This window comes from Dermacentor silvarum, chromosome 6 (assembly GCF_013339745.2).
Source record: "Dermacentor silvarum isolate Dsil-2018 chromosome 6, BIME_Dsil_1.4, whole genome shotgun sequence".
NCBI classification, from domain to species: domain Eukaryota; kingdom Metazoa; phylum Arthropoda; class Arachnida; order Ixodida; family Ixodidae; genus Dermacentor; species Dermacentor silvarum.
This window is the reverse complement of record NC_051159.1, coordinates 176,465,110-176,488,052: the sequence shown is the minus strand read 5'-3', so window position 1 is coordinate 176,488,052 and position 22,943 is coordinate 176,465,110. Positions and strand designations below refer to the sequence as shown.

At 44.8% G+C, this 22,943-nt stretch overlaps 2 protein-coding genes across 5 annotated transcripts in view; one reads left to right on the top strand and one right to left on the bottom strand.

The window, feature by feature from the left end:
• Window positions 1-22,943, top strand: part of LOC119456444 (ATP-binding cassette sub-family G member 1-like) — a 360,487-nt gene that overhangs the window by 282,672 nt on the left and 54,872 nt on the right. The window lies entirely within an intron of this gene.
• LOC119456441 (peptidyl-prolyl cis-trans isomerase G-like) overlaps window positions 11,006-22,943 on the bottom strand; it is a 73,293-nt gene continuing 61,355 nt past the window's right edge. For 3 of the 4 annotated variants that reach the window (XM_037718228.2, XM_049669869.1, XM_049669870.1), the window contains exons 9-16: window positions 20,339-20,492; window positions 19,419-19,550; window positions 18,466-18,553; window positions 17,669-17,811; window positions 16,687-16,767; window positions 15,739-16,230; window positions 11,286-11,351; window positions 11,076-11,143 (exon numbers count right to left, since the gene is read on the bottom strand). In XM_037718228.2, the coding sequence (XP_037574156.2) occupies window positions 15,795-16,230; window positions 16,687-16,767; window positions 17,669-17,811; window positions 18,466-18,553; window positions 19,419-19,550; window positions 20,339-20,492 (1,034 nt within the window). In that variant the 3' untranslated portion in view covers window positions 11,076-11,143; window positions 11,286-11,351; window positions 15,739-15,794. Of the gene's footprint in view, window positions 11,144-11,285; window positions 11,352-15,738; window positions 16,231-16,686; window positions 16,768-17,668; window positions 17,812-18,465; window positions 18,554-19,418; window positions 19,551-20,338; window positions 20,493-22,943 lie in introns of all 4 variants that reach the window. The other variant, XM_049669871.1, reaches the window with a different exon arrangement.

Sequence of the window (22,943 nt, the reverse complement as noted above, 5' to 3'; positions counted from 1 at the left end):
TGATGATAACTGCGACGTAGATTGGGATGAACGGTCTGACTGCTTCGATTCAGTGGGCTTTGATGTGGAGGGAGCACTCTGCCATCGGCTGCTGGTGGATGGTGGCACTGGTGTCGTACCAGACGTGCTTGAAGAACCCACACTGAAAGCAGAAAATACACCATTGATATTGCAAGCACAGTTCATGCCGGAAGCAAAGTCAACCACTAGGTACTACTCTCCATGCCGATAAGGCTTAGGCAGTAACATATCAAAAAGCGAAGTCTTGATTTAAGTCATCAGGGGCACATTTGTGGAAAACAATATAAAATATAAACAATAACCAACCATAAATGACGTTCCCTCTTTGGGCAAGCTAAAGCATAAGCATCACAAGCCATTTGTTAAAGGGTTCCTGAAACACCCCTCGGGCTTGGTGAAAAAACATAGCATACGCTGCTGTGAACATCTCAGCCAAGTTTTGCGGTCATGCACGGCACGTGGAACTCGTAAGCAGAGCGTGAAGTCACCTTTCTGTCAGACGCACTCTTTTCAACAGAAGCCACGTTCCTCACTCTTTTCTGGATGCTTTATTTCGTCATAAAGCGTCCAGAAAACACAGCTGCTATTAGCCAACAGCTGACATCAATCAAGAAGAGTGTTTGGACCTGTTTGGATCAGTGCACTTGTTCCTACTGTTACTGTGTATATATATTGATGAAGTTTATTAAGCAGGCTGAAGTAAGCGAAAATCTGCTTTTGAATTTTGATAATAATTACATACTTCCGGAAGAAGCCGACCATAGTCTGCTCCCGCTCGGCCACGGCCATCTGCTCAAGAACGAAACTTTGACCACCCTGCTTATCAGTGTCATAGCGTTCGGGTGCCGCTAATTTAGACTAGCTTCGAATTCTCAACTAGCCTTGAACCACTCGAAACTTACGATCAGACCACGCACACGTTTGACAGCGCGCGCTCACTCCTGGCCGCTACCGATTAGACGCCTTGGCAGACTGATTGATAGCACTTCAACATGCGAAGTTGGATGTGACTAATATCCGTCGGTCAAGCTGGTGAAGGACAAAGCCAGTCTGCACTCAAGCCCTGTCGTGCACAACGCAAATGCTGCGCATATGCACTACAGTTGCATGTAGCTGCGTCTGCTACGTAGCGTAGAGGCGTAGATACCGCGACCGCCGCTGGGGTTGCCGCAACGAGTCCGCTGGCTAATAGCACAGCGGCTCGTTGCGGAGAACTGCGTTTGGCTTACGTTTGGTGCGTTGTAGGCGCCAAAATCAGAAGTAGTGGCATCTATGTTAACATCCAAAATCAAACTTGAACTGCGCACCACGGGAATGTTCAGTGTGCAGAGGTTTGTGGACACGCCTTGCTCCGCCGTGGCCTTCGCAGTGCAAATCATTGAAGAAGGAGTGGAAGCACCACGAATGCTGTGTTTGAATGCCAATAACTCCACTTCTGCTGAACGCGTTGAAGTACTTTTTTGCAGAAAATTATTTCTGTAACAGCCTACTTCAACTTCAAATGCACTTCTCCACTTCGATAAAAAGTGGTTGAACTTCAAATGCACTTCTCCACTTCGATAAAAAGTGGTTTAGGGCCCCTTTAATTTCCAAAAGGTAGTCTTTCTAAACAAGTACAGATCGAATATTGAATTGAACCAACAAAAAAAAAAGTCGAATAGCAAATCAAATATCAGAACATTTAACAACTTTATTCTTACAAATTTTGTGCAACGAACACAGTGGTGCACATGCTGAGGAGGCTACTCACATTATGTAACAAGAATGTTTCTATCAGTAACTCAGGTACCTAGGAATCAAGATGTCTAGTATGCTCTACTCTTATTAAAGGACACATCAAATTAGTATGCCAGCACTGATAACAACTCAAATCATATACGAAGGTCCGCAAAATATTTTTTTATCAATAGAATATGCCTTTGGAATAGAATCAAGTGCTTTTTTCCTTCTGAAGCTGAAAAAATAGCAATGCGGCGCCTCTCCATGTCAACATTGGTACTGCATTGACTGTAATGAGTTCTCAGATCGGGAGGCACACAGGAAGTTTCCATGACGTCCCCCACTCCATTTTTTTTTTTTGTCCACGTAAATGCAGCTGCAGCTGGAATTCAGAGCGCTAGTCACATTATATTGTCAAGCCCACCATGTAAATCCAAAGCTAGTCTCGTGATGGTTCAGTCGGAGCTACAAAAAGAGACTGTTGTGCACTTATAAGCAGCATTCGAAATGAGGGGCCACCCTACAGTGTTTCGCAAACATGGTGGCCATGAACAACGGTCATCCTGTACACTCGCTTTCATTTGGTAGGCGGTTTGTCGGCTTGTGTAGTGCGACTGCTGTGAATAAATCTGCGGTGCTTTGGTACAAAACTAACTTTGGTCGCCAACACCCAGCGACGCAGCTCCAATTAGGCCTAACGGGCTAGACAGTGTGGCCAATGGTGTGGCCATACAAAAATTTGCTGCCAACCGATGCGATAACGGGTTGCAAATCATCGTGGAAACTTCTCACTAATATGTTTCTACATGTGACTCATCAGTGATCGGTCACGAGATAATGCATCTGGGCTATAGGTTGACAGCCATTGAAGCAGTGTTCAGATTTGCAGTCGACCAGCCAGCAACTAGCGCAAGCACGCGTGCCGAGTTCACCTATGTGCTCGTACGTGGGCAGAAAACTTTGACTTGCACGAATCTGTGTGCCTGAACTCCTGTATTCCACACAATCAATGTGCCTTTCGGTGGCTAATCGGCCTGATCTTCACACATGCTTCCGTGCTTTCGACACGCGCTGCTTTCGTTGTTCCCTCTGCTCGCGTTACGTCAATCATTTCAATCAGTTCCATCGATAAGGTTAAACCTTGTTTTATAGAGATTGCGCTCTGTGGGAAGGCTGCACATGTCAAGGCACCGACCATAGCCGAGTCATTCACCGAATATTCCAGATATCGAATACTAGATATTCGATTCGCATTATAATTATTCGAACGTTTCCTACTCGACTCAAAATCCAATATTTGAGTATTTGCACACCCCTACTCATAATAATAATAATAATAATGTGAGCATGATCTTACAATTTTATTTAAACCTTGCCTTTGCTTCAAAATTAAATTTTCTTGCCCCATGTCCCCTGTTAAACCTGGTAAGGAACAGCACAGGCAACACTACTCACCTGCTCCACTTGACTTGTGACAGGGGCAAGGAGCTGGCAGTGTTCAGGCCAGATGATATCTGGAAAGGAAAGCAGCTATACTAAGCAGGTAGTCAGCAGGCAAAGAGAAAAACCAACAATATTAAACCATAATTGCTTCCATTACAAACAAAAAGTGTATAATCACTTTATTCAATCTCATTCTTTATGACTCAAAACCACTGTAAATAGAAAATTTTATATGTATTATAATTGAGCTCACTGTTGGAAAAAAATCTGCTGTGGTTGAACGCGGTTAAACTAAGTTTGTCGAGCGATAGCACGGTTTTGCTTGCTTTGGGAAAGGACACAGACGCTGCTCGGCGCCGTCAGCAGCAGCAAGCGAATTGACCTTCATGCTGCGTCTCGCTCCCAATGTGAACTAAGCATCAAAAGCACCAGCGCATACGAAGCTACCAGCACCCTGTGCACTTCTTGCACATCGCAGATCGCTTTGAAGATGAGGCTCGCGTAACTGCGCACTTTGTTTGCATCGTAGATCGCTTTCAAGATATGGGCACCCAGGCAGTGTATGCAGCAGCCGCCGGTAGTGGCAGGCCAAGTCTGTTTGACCTTAGCTGACTTCAAGGTCAGATTTAAGGCCGTTTCACATGGTGCGATTTTCATCGCACCGGAAGTGCGATTTCCATCGCATGCGACAAAAATCGCAGTCACAGGGCCGATTCTGCGATTTTTGGCTGCGACCAACCGGTTGGTTGCAGCGTCGCAGCGATCGCTGTGATTTTCTATCAAAATTGTGCCAGGAGAGCTATTTCGCGGTTTGTTTTCGTAAATGGCATCGGTCGCTCAACACAACATTTATAGATACTTTTTTGTCTATAAATGTTGGCTCAACAAGCCTCGAACAGTGCAACCAACTGAGTGGAGCCGTGGATTGCGCAATCGGTACGTAACATCAGCACCAACACGCAAACAGTGCAGATAAAAACTCGTAGGTCAGATTCGATTCTGTCATTTCTATGCGTTTGTTGACATGCTACATTGCTAATCACGCAACGCTTTTTTTTAAGTTGGCTTTGGGTGCTGATAGTATGTACTTTTGCGTGCTTTTCCGTTATTCACACGCGCTGCGAGTTGGTAAATACTACAAGGTGTCCCTCACGGGAAGGCGTGGCCTTCGGATGTCGTCCCAATTTTCTGGTTGTATAAGCCACTCGCGATATACGAAAACGCCACAGTTGTAGCGTGGTATGCTTTTACGGACGGAACAATTTAAAAAATATGCAACTACGGACAAATGCTACGGTCAATAGGTCACGCTATAGACGTTTTCACGAGGGCGCTCCCGACGGTCTGGCGTGGAGAGTATGTGTCAGTGTTGCCTGTTCGGTCTGGACTGTGAGCTTGCCTTGCGCTTGCACTGCGGAGTGGTAGCTTTCCTTCGATGTTTCCGTTTATTTTTGTCACGAATGACTTACGCTCGTAAATAATGGCATATATACTCATCAAAAGGCTACAGGTCAGCACTGTGCAGTTTATGGGTGCGCAAACAACCAGCGGAAAATAACGATTTTAGGGACTAAGTGTGTCCACAACACAGCCCTCCGTGAGACCACTGCCGCGATGTGGTATGTTCACGCTTCGCCGGTTTCCTGCATCACCTGAGGACTTGGCATTTCAGTCTAATGTGAACCAATGCACACATCAGTAAAATAACGCATTTTGGTAAAATCGTTTCGGCACATTTCCCAACAGGTTGCGAGAATTGTCAGCTCTTCGATGCAATATTTTCTCGTATGTAGTGGCAGAGGCTACATTTATTATTCTTTCAAACACGACTTCATTCCAGTGACTAATACGGGGGTCACACAGCGCACTTTTGATCGTGATCGAGCCCGATATGGGTCGAATTTCTTGGTCGCGATTGGATTCTTTGCTCAATCTGCGGAAGGGAGCCAATCGCGGTCGAACATTCCGATCCAGATCGGTCTCGATCGCTGTCAAAAGTGGCCGTGTGACACCGGAATAAGACAAATTGGAGCACTCATGCGAGAGAACTAGTCGGTAAATACACTTCACAACGATCTGGAAAAATTGTGTCCTATGGAAGATGTATGCAGACCCTGTGTCCACCAAAACATTGTCTCTGCGTTCACACGCACCCTACGCAGCCCTGCCCATAAAGGTAATTAACTTCAACAGTGTGGTGCTGCATCGAACTCACCCATCTTTGAGCGTTGTCTATGTGCTTGGGCAGCAAGAGAATGCAAAAACGAACGTGTCAACCTCATCAGTGCGGCCTAGCGCCAGTGTTAGAGTTCGGGAACCGTAATGCGCTAACTGTGCGTGGCGTAGAAATGCGCTAAATGAGCCCGCGCAAGTAAGAACGTAAAAAAACGGTATTCGCATGGGTACGCGGACAATAGCATCATGCTTGCAAGAATAACAGTAACGAAAAAAAATTCGCACAGTCGATCAAGTGAAATACTTACGTGCGTGCAGAGACTGCTTCACTGACCACTAAGCGCTTTTCACTCACGGTCAGTAGTGGTTTACAGTCATATGCATATGTATTTATTCGACAATTGTTAAGACTCGACATTACTTTATTATGAACATAGCACAGTGAGACGGTGTAAGGGAAACAAGAGAAAGAGCAGAGATGGCCCTAACGCTGCAATATTATTGGCTTATTTCGCTTCAGAGATAGCGCACACGAACAATTCTTGCCGTACGCGATATCTTTAATACAAACTTCGCGCACGATCTACGTTAAGGTTCACCGTGAGCGAAGCTTGTTCCAAATTCAGACATTCGAAAGAAAAGCCATCCCAGGTAAACAAACGTAAAATATGTGTAAACAAATATATCTTTATAAGAAGTCCGGCTATAATCCCTATTGGGATTGACAGTATGTATAAATAAATAAATACTAAAAATAAAAATCTAGCACCTGGGCTGTATCAGTCGCGCTGGCATCTGTGATCACTGCCGCGCGTCGGTTCGCTGCAGGTACCGCGCTGCTCGATCGCCACGCTTTATGCTTTGACATTTGGTTATAAGCACCCTGCACCTCACCAGATCCAATAAATTTAGCATGATTGAGCTGTTCAGTTGCGTCGGAAGCGTATGGAGTAACCACCGCATATCTACCAACCACAGACACGCGTCGTCGGGCCGCCGGCGCCTGGTTCTATAAGCATTGCCCGACAGCTACGTACGCGCCTGCTTTCGCTAAATGAGGCAACCCTCAATCGCGAAACGTAATGGTGATCAAATTCAATCGACGATACGGTCACATGTGCCCAGCAATAACAATGAAATATACCGCTGATTAGCACGCCAGGTCTCGACGAAGCAGACGCGGCTGCCGCCGCTACCAACGAAGAAACACCACATCCACTGGCTGGGCTTGCTGTTGCCATGGCACACTACACTGAGCGCTCACGCGAGCACGTGAAACATGTAACAAGTCAAGCGGCACAAGACAAGCGAAGCGGAAGAAAACAATCGAAATAATGCGCGGCGAAGATCACACAACCGAAGTGCGGCCGGCCTGCTCTCGCAAGGCGCACAGTCCAAAATGGCGGCAACGCTAGACGTCGCTCGTGTCGGCCAATGGCGCTGCTCAAATGTCGGTTTGTGAAAAGGTCTATACGCGCGACCATTTAGATGCAGTTGGTTGGTTTGGGCTTTCATGCGCATTTTCCCCAAAGAATTATTTCAAGGTTCTGTTACTTCCACTGCAAGATGAGACTGCTTATAGAGTGCGCAAAGCGAACGGGAAAACTACATATTGTAACGAATGTTCTACAATAGCATATTTAACGCTTTGACTGGGAATAAACAGCATTGTCAATTTGTTTTCGAAGCATTATTTAAACAGTTTTTTTTCTCATTTTTCTGATGTATCATTTTTCTCCTGCACAAAAACCAATAAACCTTTAATGTGTTGCAGAATTTGTATCCTTACTGCATCTGTATTAACCCTCACCATTAAAAGGTAATTGCATATTTTGCTTACTTCAGTGCATCGAATTACTTTTGTTTATGCTGCTTGTAACATATCGCAGTATTCTAAAAAACTACTTCGCCATAAACATCCTTTCCTTTTCTTGCTGGTCTCTCACTACTTCCTGTAAAACACATGCAACAATGTGAAAAGCAGGCAAACACCTTGTTTTTATAAGCAGTAGATAACACATTAAACAAAAGCAGATCAAAATTGTGCCGTGAAGTCAGCCGGTTGCATTCCTTCCTGTGAATGATAGCATCTTTTCAAGATGCTATCATGAAATCTACTTAGCCGAGCTTGCTCTGACTCATATTCATCAAAATTCTACTTAGGCGAGCTTGCACAGAGTCATATTCACCAAAAATCTACTTGGCCGAGCTTGCTCTGACTCGTATTCACAAAGATTCTACTCAGGCGAGCTTGCACTGAGTCATATTCACAAAGATTCTACTCAGGTGAGGTTGCATTGAATCATATTCACCAAAAATCTACTGAGCCGAGCTTGCTCTTACTCGTATTCATCAAAATTCTACTCAGGCGAGCTTGCACTGAGTCATATTCACCAAAAATCTACTTAGCCGAGCTTGCTCTGACTCATATTCACCAAAACTATACTCAGATGAGCTTGCCCTGATTACCACGTGACAATATTCACCAAAGTTAACTCAACCGAGCTTGCTCTTACTCGTATTCACCAAACTTCTACTCAGCCAGGCTCACACGAACTCAGACTCATGGTTAGTTCGAAGTCTTAATGAGCCGATGTTTGAGTGAGCTCACCGAGCTATGTATACATTACATTATGTGACCTGTGCGGTGAATAAGCAAACATTGCATATGAGTACGTGTTGCATCGGATGAAATAAGGACCACTGTACACATTGAAGTTACTTTTCTCGAGTTTAACTGACTGTTGCGTGAAGGCTTCACCTCATGTTGATTCAAGCAAGTGCATTGGATCTGCATCATATTTCTTGCCAATGCTGCTATGTTGGCCATTACTAGATGGCCACATTTTGTACATTTCAACACAAAGTTGAATAAATGACTGTGGTGCAATATATTAAAAAAAAGATGCTTGCATCACTGCAAGTGCAACAATCAGAACATGATACCAACACATGCACATAAGATGCACACAAATTCTAAATACATAAACAGATGTAATCAGCCAGCCACCACCTACTGAAAAAAAAAAAAAAAGAAACAAAGAGCACAGGCCAATGCTGCAATGGAACCATGTATAACCATTCCTCTAGCCAGGTACATGGGCTATAGGAGAAACACATGTGCAACCTAGCAGTTGCCTCAAGGTAGCAGCTATGGACGCTTTTGCATTCGCAGCTGGCCACTCAACCACTCAAGTGTGTTCAGTGTGTACTTGTACTTAGGCACACTTTTATATCTCAAAAATTTAATGTGGTCTCCTCAAAAATTTGACAATGTTTGGATTCTGAGGCTTGCTAAGGTAAATATTTTTATTCCATTCTTGTTCAAGGTGAAAGCTCATACAAAAGCTTAGATATATTGTCAGTGCCCCTCACTTTCCCTTGGAACATATGTAGCCTGTTATTGAGATTCTAGCAGCTTTTCAACAGCAAGAAAGGGAATCAGCTTCCCCTGTTTTCAGCATTGGGTTAACACAGGAAATTCAGGGAGGCATAAAGTTTTGCTAATACAATCGGCTCGGGAATACCAGATTAGATTGTACCTTGACGCTTTCCTTGCACTTCCTTATTTTGGTCAAATAATCTAGTTTGAAATGGCTCTAATTAGCATGCTCTAACACTGGTCTAATATAGGTCAAGTACCTGACTAGCTTAACAGACTGGGATGCTGGCTTTCATTTCCAGGAAAGGAACAATAGCACCTGCTCCAGTTGCATATGTTTTGGTTATCTGGGTTTTCAGCCTCACTTTTAAGATAATGTGCTCAAGCAAGTAGATGCACACGCATGCTATTAGCGGATAGTTTCAATAGTTTCTTTACACTTGCCACTATGAATACAAAAATTTTAGCATTCAATTTTATTAAACAATTAAAATACCTAACAAGGTATTTTAATGTTAGCCGTGGGGCTGCGCTACGTAGTGCAGCATATTAACTTAAGTTTCTTGATACAGATTCACAGCACACTAAACAGTGCGAGAAAAAGGACGAGAAAGTAGACGACGGCCATGTCTGTCAGAATATGATACTATGTACACAAGTGACTGCAGCTCCTAAAAAAAAATGTAGCGTCGGCTTTTATGCCTTTCGAAATATTCACAGCACTTGTATGAATAATTACAGCACATGCGCCGTGACGGACGAACAAGGCTGGCGCTAAGATTAACGTTCACAACACAAATTCATTGCACATTCAGTAATTACACACAGATCATTTGCGGCTTCCTTCAGGGGCAGACGTGAGCTTTTGGGTTGGTGCTTGCTGCTAAGTTTGGTGCAAGAATATTGCTAGGAGCAGGAACTGCTTATGCGCAATCACGAGCAATACACACACATCCTTTTTTCAGAAGCTGACGTTAAGCACGGGTAGCGCGAGGGTCTCTGCGCTGACATGATGACTTCGCTGCAGCCTAATTCCGAATACTGTATATGCGATGACAACAGCTATAGGGGCTTGTTGATAGGTCCTCTTGTAACTTGTATCGCAGGAAGAACGACACGGGCATAAAACACACAAGAGCTGGCCGTTCAGCACAAAGTGCTGAACAGCTGAACGACCAGCACAGTGCTGAACGAACTGCTGTTTACGTCAACTACACTCTATGTCTGCCATGTCTCCTCATATTGAACTTCATAAACCGCTGTTGCGCACTCCAAAACAAATTTAACTTTGAAGCGTTTTTAAATTACAAAACGCACATATTATTTGGTCCTAATAAAGAGAGGTCAATTATATTATAACGTGCACGTCTTTTTGATTACATTAAAATAATTATGTGGCTTCTGCGACAAAACCTGGCAGCAAGCAACCCTGGGCGTCGCACCAGTCGCATTGTTGAAATCGCAGTCATGTGAATGAGCCCTCAAAAAATTCGCATTGCGACGCGTGCAATCGCACCGATTTTTTTCACTCCAGTCGCAGCATGTGAAACGGCCTTTACAGAACCAGGCGTTTTCTAGGTTTGTAACTGGAGTAGTTGAGCTGTCGCTCTAAAATCACGGAATGCAATTGACGCTTTACAATTTACTTATACCCAGCATTACCGTTCTATTTGCAGAGTAAGGTCTCAAACCTACATAATATACGATGTGATTCTTCACTACAGTCGATCAAGATCCTCAGCTACATCACATACACACTCTTTGCTTGACACAAGTATACAAAAAAATTACTTTCATTACACTTAATTTTACTGATACTGGACATTTCCCATTGTGGTATAAAGATTTAGCTTGCAAGCATTATCTGTTCACTTGCACAAAGTGGCAACAAAACTCTTAAAACTGCATGGTTAGTGGTTTGATCCTGTTTTATATTTTTGTTACATAGTGCCATTCCTGAACCAAAGCGTGATGAACGAAAGCTCACAGCTTCTGTTTGCAGTAAAATACTAGTTATCGACCCAAAGCTCACAAATGCAGCGTTGTTATGGGCACACTCCTCACCTCATCTGGCTCCACACCTGGTGGAAGTGGTTCTGTTGGATCGAGCAGCTGTGCCAGTGGAAGCCTAGAGCGAAGAACTGCAGAGGCCACTTCTTCGACTGCTGCTTCTGTGGAACCTCGAGTTGGTGGTGGATTCTCTTCAAACTTGCGCGAAGGGCGTGACAACACCGTGGACCCCTGCTGTGCCGAAGAGGACGAGGCTGCTCCTTTCTCGGAAGACGACCGAAGTGCTGTCTGCCGGCCCATCACGGCAGATGCGGCTGCACCGCCACCCGATTTCTCAGCCCGATGGTTCATCTCTGTTGATCCCTTTGAGGCTGGTTTCACAGAAGATGACACCTTTTGAACAAAGAGCAAAAGTGACATAGGGTTGGTTGCAACAAATGTCTATCTTGCACCTTCGCGTTACACCTCTGAGTGTGCATGCAGCATTTGAACAAAACCCCAGCACACACAAAAGAAGTCTTTAGAAGCGTCTCACGTGAGGTCTCGTAGGTCTAGAGCTCTGCGTGGAATGCAAGAGGTGCGACCTTTGTTGCTTGTCTTTCTGGAAACAAAAGCTCACTGTAAGGTTCTTGTTCACAAGAACAACATAGCAGCTAAACCCGTTAACCCAGCAGATGCTTTGTGGGAAGCAGCTAAAGCAGTACAAAATACAATGTCCTATAAACACAGTACATATGACAAATTGAACACACCATAAATGCTTCACTAAGCAGCAAACAAAAATATAAGAATGCCTCAGAAAACACAAGATGGCGGTTAGCTGCATGTAGACCTGCTGTTTGAGCAGCTTAAGGTTTTGTAGCTATATCTACGTACATCTGAGGTCATTCATCAGAAAGAAATGTAACCCGGACCTCAGCCAAGTCATGCTGAGTGTGCCAGTTCATTCCAGGTCACCAAAGCTAAGCAGCACTGTACTCAATCAGTAGTTGGGAGAGAGACACCTGTGAGCACAGCGATGAAAGCTCCTGCTCTGAAATGGAATACAGTATAGACCACTTATAACATAACTGTTTATAGTGCAGGACCGGATATAGTACGGTCTTTTCAAACTCACGTTAATTTTCCCATAGCACTCCATGTATACGCATACCGCTTACAGTGCAGCCGCGTGAGACGAAATATTGGTTATAATGCGGCTTCCGCCGGAAAACCTCGCCTACAAGGGCGGCAGCGAGCACGCTTCTCAACAAGGTGCGTGCTCTCGGCCGACGTGTGCATTATTCAATGCAATCAAACTCTAGTTAATTCGGACTACTTTCGGAGCTCGAGGAGCGCCGCAAATGTGCGACGCAAAAGAGCAAGAACGGCGCTAGCGTCCAACCGAAACGAAGCGGCGGAGTCCGCATCGCCCCAGCCATCAGTTGAAAACGTACGTGAATGACAGCAACGCCGGTACGCTTCGAGCCTATTTGTGTCTTTAAAGCCTGTATTCTTGCGTTTACCGCCGCGCATAACCCCACGTTGGCCGCAGGCTTTCATAACTGCATAGTCGTCATTCATGATCGCGTCGATAGCGGCCGCAGTTTTCTCCGCAGCGGTTGTGGCGAACAGTAGTTTCGTTTTTACTCAGTACGTGCGTTGGCCGCGTGCCAAAAAAAACTGCGTAGTCGCCATCGATGATCGCATAGATAGCGACCGCGGTTTCAACTGGAGTTGCAGCGAACGGTAGTTAATTCGTCCAGACTTGGTGCGTGCGTCGGGCGCGTGCCTTCAGCACCGCAAAAGTCGCCGTTCATAATCGCGTCGATAGCGGTCGCGGTTTTTTCCGCAGCGGTTGCGGCAAACTGTTGTTTCGTTTTGACTCGGTGCAAAGCTGTCGAACTTAAAGAGCACCGGCTACATCGCGATTATGTTTTCCCCAGCTCTCTGGCGAAAACGTAATCGCGATGTGCGCACGATAGTACAAAGCGTGTCTACATGCTTGGTCTACATGTTTTGCATACGTGCGGGGCTTGAAAATCGTTGTTTTGGTTATAGTGCAGTACTGCTTATAGTGCAGATATTCGCAACTCTGGCGACTTACGTTATGAGCGGTCTACACTGTACTTCAGATGTCAACCTTGAGAAAGGCAGTTTGTAGATGTCCCTTTCCTGCCACCCTTTATCAGCAAGTTTTACTTCAGGAGGTGCTATATAAATTCATGAAAATAGAAAAGCTTAGGTTTGCAGTGTACCAACTTTAATTAGGCTTGTTGCATGCAAGAGAAAAAGTGCAATTCTGCAGAATGTTAGAAGTACAACTTTAATCATTTTTATACCCCTTGGGGTGCTTTTGACAATGTGAAATAGCCAGTAGAGAATTTATTTAAATGTGCAGAATTTTATCACACAGTTTGCATTCAAAACATGGCTTGCTGTAGCTTAAAAATGATTGTTAATGGCTTTCATGAAGCAGTGTATCAAGAGTGGCTACTGCACTGCTTAGCTGGATCAATGCAAATGGACACCAGGCATTGCTGCAGGTGCCCAACTGACCGAAATCTACACAATACACTGACGGATCTAGTGGTACTATTTTTATCACCAGGATAATAAAAGAGCCACTGGGACAAGAAGAGGTGCAACACACAGTCTGTGGTAGGGGTCTGATGGCTGGAGCTTTGGGGCCCCACCTATACAGACCATGAATGTGGGGGTGCCATGTACCTTAGGCTTGTGAACAAGTACCAATCCTGACTGACACAAATGCGGTCGTGATCCTTCTTCATGCAGACACTGCCGCATATGGAGTTAACAGCTAAAACAGCTAAACAGCTGTTTAACAGCATTAACAGCTAAAAAAAAGTGTTTGAAGGCAAACATTACTAAAATATGGTGAAACATACTAAAATTGTCCGTCCGTCCATTTATCTAATTATCTGTCTATCTATCTATCTATCTATCTATCTATCTATCTCATCATCATCAGCCTATATTTATGTCCACTGCAGGACGAAGGCCTCTCCCTGCGATCTCCAATTACCCCTGTCTTGCGCTAGCGTATTCCAACTTGCGCCTGCGAATTTCCTAACCTCATCATCCCACCTGACTTTCTGCCGTCCTCGACTGCGCTTCCCTTCTCTTGGTATCCATTCTGTAACCCTAATGGTCCACCGGTTATCCATCCTACGCATTACATGGCCTGCCCAGCTCCATTTCTTCCGCTTAATGTCAACTGGAATATCGTCTACCCCCGTTTGTTCTCTGATCCACACCGCTCTCTTCCTCTCTCTTAACGTTACTCCTAAGATTTTTCGTTCCATCGCTCTTTGTGCGGTCCTTAACTTGTTCTCGAGCTTCTTTGTTAACCTCCAAGTTTCTGCCCCATATGTTAGCACCGGTAGAATGCAATGATTGTACACTTTTCTTTTCAACAACACTGGTAAGCTCCCAGTCAGCATTTGGCAATGCCTGCCGTATGCACTCCAACCCAATTTTTATTCTTCTGTAAATTTCTTTCTCATGATCAGGGTCCCCTGTGAGTAATTGACCTTGATAAACATATTCCTTTACAGACTCTAGAGGCTGACTGGCGATCCTGAATTCTTGTTCCCTTGCCAGGCTATTGAACATTATCTTTGTCTTCTGCATATTCATCTTCAACCCAATTCTTTCACTTTCTCGATGAAGGTCCTCAATCATTTGTTGTAATTCCTCTCCATTGTTGCTCAATAGGACAATGTCATCTGCAAACCGAAGGTTGCTGAGATATTCGCCGTCGATCCTCACTCCTAATCCTTCCCAGTCTAAGAGCTTGAATACTTCTTCTAAGCATGCAGTGAATAGCATTGGAGAGATTGTGTCTCCTTGCCTGACCCCTTTCTTGATAGGTATCTTTCTACTTTTCTAGATAGATAGATAGATCTATCTATCTAGCCGCCTACATATTTGTGCTCTCATGGTCGTTTCGTTAACTTGGTATGTACCAAAATTGGCATACTATGACAAGAGTATATGACGAGCATAAATGATATGTCATGACATGAATATCATGACATGCGTGTCATGTAGGTCATGAAACAGCCGTCTACGTCTTGGTGCTCTCATGGTCGTTTCGTTAACTTGGTAGGCATAGTATGACAGGAGTGTATGACGAATATAAGTGATAGGTCATGACATGTGTGTCATGTAGCTCATGACAATGACTCAGCGAAAAAAGATTACACTCAAAAACCACTGCAATGGGTTCGGACGTGGACACTAAGTGAAGGAAACACTAAATGATGATGGTAGAAATCATAGTCATGAGCATGACTGAGCAAAAATGACAATGACTAAGCGAAAAAAGATTACCACTCAAAACCCGCTGAAATGGGTTCGGACGTGGGTACTAAGTGAAGGAAACTTTAGAGGTTGCTGATAGAAGTCATAGTCATCAGCACAACTCAGCAAAAATGACAATGACTCAGCGAAAAAAGATTAGCACTCAAAAACCACTGGAACGGGTTTGGACGTGGCACTAAATGAAGGAAACACTATACAGTAGAACCCCGCTGACACTTTTTTCATGGGAATATCACAGCATTCATACAGCCACACAACACGGCTGTATTGCGGCGAGACTGACTTTAGAAAACCGCCAACCCTTGTCTTGTGCAACACATATTAGACCAGTGCCCATTCTTCTTGCTTCTAGATTTCTACTTTGTTTAGGAGCTTTAATGTAATTTCTATGTCAGTTTGAACATATAGAAAGCAGGCAAGTGTTTAACTCGGGGCTTGTTAGAATCTGGCATGTACTGCCAAATGAATCAGCAGTGTCTTTTGCATTCTTTCTGTGTCTTGTTTAATTCAACTCGTCAGATAACTGAATCAATTTTGTCGGTTCCGTCAGAATCGAATCAACGGAAGTCGACTGTATCATTATAAGTGGGTTTAGCTGTAAAAACAAAAAGAAGGAAACAGGAAACAACAGAGCAAGTGTGCTGTGGCAAAGAAATGCTTACACGGCTCTGAGGAGACTTTGCCCTGTTTTCTCGGCTCCTCTCCTTGTTGGATGTTGTCAGGACATCGTGTTGCCTCGACCCTGATGACTTTCCACCACTCTTGTCCTCACTTGGCCGCTGCCGGGTCTGCCGCTCCCTTGGTGAACGGGACCGTCTTCTTGGTGACCGTTCCTCCCTCGAAGTCCTCTTGGACCGTGGGTCTTCCTCAAACTTGCGCTGCCTGCGCCGTGGCTGCTCGTCCCCGCCAGGCAGTGGCTGGTTTTCATCCTGGGTGTTTCGGTGTGGTGACCGCCGATTTGTGTCCCGATCACGGCGTTCTCGCCGGTCCCTGTGGTGGTCGCGATTTCTGTCTTGATTTTGTCTTGGTTCCTGTCTTGGTTCCTGTCTTGGTTCCTGTCTTGGTTCCTGTCTTGGTTCCTGTCTTGGTTCCTGTCGTGATTGCGGTCAGCATTCCTATCACGTCGTTCTCGCCGCTTATCCGAGGGACTTGGGCTGTGAAAACGAACGATAAAAAAAAAAAAAAAATACATTTGCACTGTGCTTTCAAAACTACTATATTGAATGGAGTGCCATATTTATAGCATTCATAAGATCCCCTTTTCAACTCTCTTGCCCTTTTAAGACTAGCTTACTTGGAGAGCAACATGAATAAATTCTTGCATTAGTACAGTAGAATGCTTCAAAAGCACTTTATAAAAAAATGTATATTTTTTTCAGTGGTGTTAACTAATTAGCAAAATTGAGAAATGGACAGAAAACATAATAGTTTTTTCTCTTGCTGCACATCGACTGTTTACCTAAATCCAATTTAGGCTCACATTCAATAGCATCACCTGTCTTTTCACTGCTACAAAATTCAATGATGCACCAGGTAAATAGTGCTGCAACAGCACAAGCCACTCAGTTAAAAAAATTATAACAGAAATTTTTAAAATGTGTGGTGCTCACCTGCGTCGTGACCTGTTTTCTTTTTCCTTTTCTTTCGAGGCCTGCTCCGTATGATTGGTGAGCTCTCCCTCCTCAGGTAACCTGCAGGCAGTGAGGTTTAGTGGCAACCATTTGAGACCAAATGCACGAGCACCAGAATGTTGTGTTCGTGTTTATGGAGACTGAACCACAGAGGTGAACACTGCAATAATGGCCTGAGACTTTGAGTTGCCGCATCCTTTAACCTTTGTTCTGACAATGATAATGCAGGGAAGGAGGAGGGGAGGGGAATAACACACATTTTTACACACCTTTTGTGGGATGCGTAGGCACTTTGTTGATCTTTAGATGCAGCACACAAATGGCAGTACTAAACCTGGAGCTGTAGAGACTGACAAACACATTGTATTTAGATTGCATTGTGGGATTTGTTGGCTACTTTTGGAATAAGGCCAGTTATTTTCTGGTGAATCCAGGACTCTCGGTTATCCAGACTTTTTGGCGGTCCCTGTCGAGTTCAAATTATCGGTTGGTGACTGTATTATGGCCCCATCGAAATGTAGCTGCTCCAGAGAGGAGCCACACCTAGGCTCCGTGTTCGTCAACAATTTATTACAGCACACGAGTCCCCGAGACAAGCGCAACTGTAGCACAAGGGGAACCTTTGCTCACTGGCAGTTGCAGACACAACTGGAAAGAACCTGTGAGCCAGCGATCACTGGTCCTGTAGTTGACAAGCAGGGTAGTCGGGGCTTTTTCACAAAGAAATGCCACAAAAAATAGCAAAGGTGCCGCTGCAGCTTAACGAACATTTCTTGCATCAGGTATTGATGGGAGAAACTGTGTTTTCAGCTGTTTAAGAAAAATGCACAACTGGTCCCTGAGGCTATAGTCAGTTGAAGTTGCAGCTGTGGGGTGGTATATGGGTGCATATGGGTCAGCTAGCTGCACCTGGGAGTACAATGCCAGTGGAAAGAAAAAAGGTCTGCCCAAGCACACTCACTGTTCTTCACGGCCACCCTCTTCCTCGCCATCCTGTAGCTCGAGGTAGTCGCGAAGGGGCCGCATCCGTGCCTGTGCCTGCCTCCAGTGAGGTGGTGTCTCGCTTCCAGATCGACTGCCTTCAGGTGATGGTGTCCGGTAACGCTACATGCCAGTAGAGATGACGTAGCATTTGCATTAGATCATACATGGATGCAGAAATGACACTTCACTAATGAAACCATCGTGATAAAATTCTGTAAAGATTTCAAATCACATTTGCTCCCACCACTCACAAACAAGCTTGTTGCCCATCCATATGCAGCAAGAGGTAAGCTAACCTCTATCACTTACGGAGAGAGTATGCCCCTCCAAGCAATGAATAATGTCTCAAGTGTACGCCATTATCATGCCTTACTCATCTAAACCTGCCATGGCTGCAATATAGTTTTACTGTGGGTTGCATTACGGTCTAAGCGAATGTGACTAGAACTGAAGCTTCCCTTCCCCACTAAGCTTCACATTGAGTGCCACACCGCCCACAGAATTTTAGAGATGCTGTGGCAGAAGGCCTCAGGTTCATTGCGACCACCAAGGATTCTTTATTATGCACCCAAAGCCTGGCACACAAGCAATCTTGCAATCTGGCTCCCTCAAAATATGGCCAATGCCGTCAGGAATCAAACCTCATGCATTTATGTCATGGTGTTCTTACCAGCATAACTGGTGGGCAGGCTGGCTACTGTACATTCATACTGTTACACAGCAGTAAGAAGAATCGCAGAAGCCTTGCTTCATACGAAGCATAGGTTAACTCACCATGAAGCCCCGGCCTTTGATCTTGCGGCCTGAGCGGGAGAGCTGAGGACGACGGCTGTAGAAGCTCCCCATTCTCCGCCCTTGCTGCCTGCAAGGATGAAAACAAGCTACATCAGCAACAGCAACACTGTCACCTATCATGCAGGAGCTGCCTCACTTGCTTTAACAAACCCAACGGCGCAAATCTACACACCCTTCAACAGTCTCACCTCCTACTGCTCGGCTGCCTTACCAGCCTGCCACAGTAGTGATCACTGTGTATTCTAGGAGAGTTTGCTGTTGGGCTAGTTGGTACATGATGTCCAGAACGAAAACAGCGAACAGGACAAGAGAGAGACGGACGGACAGACAGACCTGCAGACCGAAGCTGAATCTACCGGCGAAGGCGCCCGCGTATCTCAGATGCTGAATGAGAGAGATGCCAAAGAGAGGGCAAGAGGGGCCCGCTCCTCAGGCACTGTGCGTATGTGCTGCACACGGCGTAACGTGAGCTGCGCGTGCAAGCAGCAGGCTCCGCGTCGCACCGGCACCAGCGGCCACGGGAAATGTGCACTATTCAAAATAAGGCTGGAATAGTATGTCCCCAGCAATCACGTGGCTAATGGCCCAAGTCACTTTGTGAACCGGAGAGGGGGGTCCAAGGGGTCCCCACAGGCCAGAGCCCAGAAACCTGCACTATCAACTACAGGCAACTTGCTTTAAGCATTTGCTTCCAGGAGGGTCACCACTGTTTTGCGTTTCTCACTTTGTGATTGACTTTCATGGCTTTCCTTCATTAACTGCTCTGCCCTACGTTAGGCGAACCTCAGAAGCCGTCAAGCTAGAAAGCAAGGCATGCCTCATCATCTTGTGTGGCATGTTCAATTGACCATATTTGCGGCAGAGAAGACATTGAGATGACAGCCATGGCCTGCAAGATAGTTTTGGCAGTAACAGCAGATGGTTGCACTCACATGAAGTTAGGTGCTGGCTCATCAGGCACACGCCGCATCAAAAAGTTGTTCGCAGGCACCTCCGGTATCTCCTCAGGCTTGACAAAGGACTGCTCAGCATCGTCGTCCACCTTGTCTGCCTGCTTGTCCACACTACCAGAAAGGAGACCCCAATTGGGCAGAGAGAAATCTTAGCTCAAAAAAGCACAGCAAAAACAAGAAAGCAGAAGGGCAGCAACATGATATTACAGGTGTTGGCAAAAGCAGTTTTAAAATGTTGAACAAACAGCTGTGCAATACTTATGTAACTTAACATGTAGAAAGGACATTCCTGATCAAGAAAACAAGTTACAACTGACAAGCAAAATTATGCTCAACATATTATGACATTTTAACATACAATTTTTATGTTACAAAAACAAGCAGGAAAACAAGTCGGATAAAAAGAAGGCAAGACATCCTACAAAGGTTAAAAAAATTACATTCTGGGGTATTAAGTGCCACATCACAATCTGATCATAAGGCACGCCATAGTGGGAATTCCAGATTAATTTTGACCAACTTGGGTTTTTTAACGTGCCCATAACCTAAGAACACAAGTGTTTACCCCCCCCCCCCCCCTGAAATGCGTCCACTGCGGCAGCGACGAACTTGCAACCTCGAGCTCAGCAGTGCAACACCATAACCACTGAGCTACCGCTGCGGCTGTCGAAATAGAACTGCACTTAAGTTTAGCCTAAAGCAAAATGCAAAAATGTTTAGTCACTTCAAAAAATTGAAGCGTTTTCAAAGGTGTCAAGGACCCTCATGAACTCTGGTGGATAACTACACAAAACAGACAGGTCCACGATGCAAGATACAAGCTCAGCAAGCTACCTTGTACAAACACAGGGCAATACACCCAAAGCACACATGCGCAAATGCAAGCAGTGACAACCCACCTGGCGTCCTGTTTGTGTGACTTGTCCTTGCGGGACTTTTTGGAGTGATGCTTGTGGTGCTTGCGGTGTTTGTGTTCCGAGGCCTTCTCCCCCGAGGAGCCTTCCTCTGCTCCAGTACTGGGTGCATTGGATGCTGATCGCTTGTGCTTCTTGTCTGCACAAATGGCAACAGTGAGAAGTGGTGGTGCGGGGTGTTTCTCATCGAGGCTTCTCATAACTCACTGACACTTTTGTGCTGTGAAACAGAATATATTATGCACGATCCTACACGATTCAAATACAGTCGACTTCCTTTCATTCGACCCTGGCAGGACCAAAGAAATTGGTCAAATTATCCAGCAAGTCGAACTAAACAAGAGGACAAAAATACATCAAAACACACAGCTGACTTATTTGGCAGTTTCTACAAGTATTGTCTACATTTAACCCATTTTATGGGTTCAAAGTAGAAAACTAACGTAGAAATTACATTATAGCTCCTAAACAAAACAGAAATCTATCACACACCTGATTCTTTAGCAAGAAAAACAATGCATGCCTAGGTTACTGGCAATGTGAAAAGGACTAAACCAGCGAACGTTACCTTCATAGAATGTAAATTTATTTACTTAATGTCAATCATCATCTGTTTCAGACAGCACTTTATCGTTGTCTATGAAGAACCACAGCATGTACTTCGTATGGTCCATATGCATTTGATACTCTGCATTTATCAAACGGCTCCGCAACAATAGCAACAGAATGGTGGCCCACGCCTAGAGTAACGACTATGCTACTTCATTCTGCGATGCATGCAATTCTCCGGAACACCAAGAACACATGATGCAATTATATTTCACTTTATTTTAATTTTATTGAATACCATATTTACATAAACCTTTTTTCAGAGGAAATGGGTGCAAAAATTGCCTGTGCATTACAATTGGACACAAAAACAAAATGACGTTTGCGGCATTGGCTACAGCCTACAATAAGAGCTGTCAGACGCAATGACATCGCCATCACAAAATGGTGGCAGAGGACAATTTTGTGAACGCTGCGGTTGGTTTATTATGTGCTCGACTAAGATATTGAGCACAATTTTCATTCAATAATTTTCGAAGGTACTATTTAATTTACAAGATTTCACGTACCTCGGCACCGGATGCAATGGCGTAATAGGCCCCAGCGTTTCTGGCACTGTACAAAGATCACTATCCGCGCACAGTGCCAGGAATGCTGTCAGACACATACTTGACAAGTCTAATGCAGAGCCTCGCAAAAGTGATAGTATGTATCTCTAAAAGTGATTGCTCAAGAATACTGCCCTGGTGTACTTGGTACATGTGGCCAATGAAGCGCAAATGAAAGCTCAGTGAAAAAAAAGAAAATCCCACTTATGAAAGTAAACTTTTCACCTCGTGTTTTATCGCAAATTTGGCGGGCACACTATATCTTTCTCTTATGAATCTGTGCCATGTTACATTGAAGTGCACCTTTATTTTCTTACTTTAAGCCCAAGAAAATTGGGTATGCATTAGACTGGGGGGTGCATTAGAATAGGGTAAATACAGTACGCGACCACGAACAGCTTGGCGCCTATAGTGTGGTGCCACTAGCATAATATATGTAAATTGTTTGAATGTGCTTTCGTAATCGGACCGAAAGTGGCGCTTCATCATGCTATGCGCATGGAAGAAGGAAAGCTTAGAAGAGGCCCCGGCCAGCCCAGCAGTGTTAGAGACAGTGGCAGGAAGTCACATGCTGCTTTTTGCAAAGGAGCACTGGGACTGGTGGTCCAAACATCCGCACTTTCATAGAAACTGCACCTGTGAAACTCTTGCTGCTCTCTACTTCCCAAAAGTGAGAAAATGATTTTAGGCCCAAGCCTTTCACAACGCACATTCCATTCATGAGACAAGCTGCATTTGGAGTCTGGTGTGTGAGATCGAAAATTGTGCTTTGGGTCTGTGAGTTGCGAGTGTGAGCTGCAAGTGTCAGTCAGCAACAGAGCTTCTCACACAATCAAGGTGCAGGTCTTCGTCATCGTCAATGGGCCACGGAAGAACACAGGAGCACATCTGCTTCATTAAAACGGTTACAGAAGTTTCGTGGGTTTTGTTCTGGCGCATGTCAGCAGCGCATACTGCCAGCAGCTCATCGCCATGGAAGTTCGAAGCTTGTAACCATCTTCTTCGGCGAGTTAGTTGTAGACGCAAAAGGAAGATGAGTCAGAATATGTTGCCATCTATAGTTGCCATCTTGCAATGGCAGCGGCGATGATGCAGGCAATGTTTGGGCGAATTTTCTTGGAAAAAAAAAAGGCACACATCCGAATCAGGTAAATACTGTACTAATTCATTGTGAGCTACCATTCTTGCTTTTAAGTCTTCCTGTGGCAGGACGAAGATAGGAGTTCTTGACAGGAGACGACATGTGTTTGAAGTACTCTACTTTACTTGCCACCAAGACAAACGCTATCACTATTTTGAGTCACCACTGGGGACAATATTAGGGCTTGCTGGCCAGCCAAGTTCGAATTATTCTGCGAAGGCCATTTTAGCACCGAAATAACGAAACTTCAGCTTATAAAAATGTAAGGGCACCGGCCGAGACCTTAAGTTAG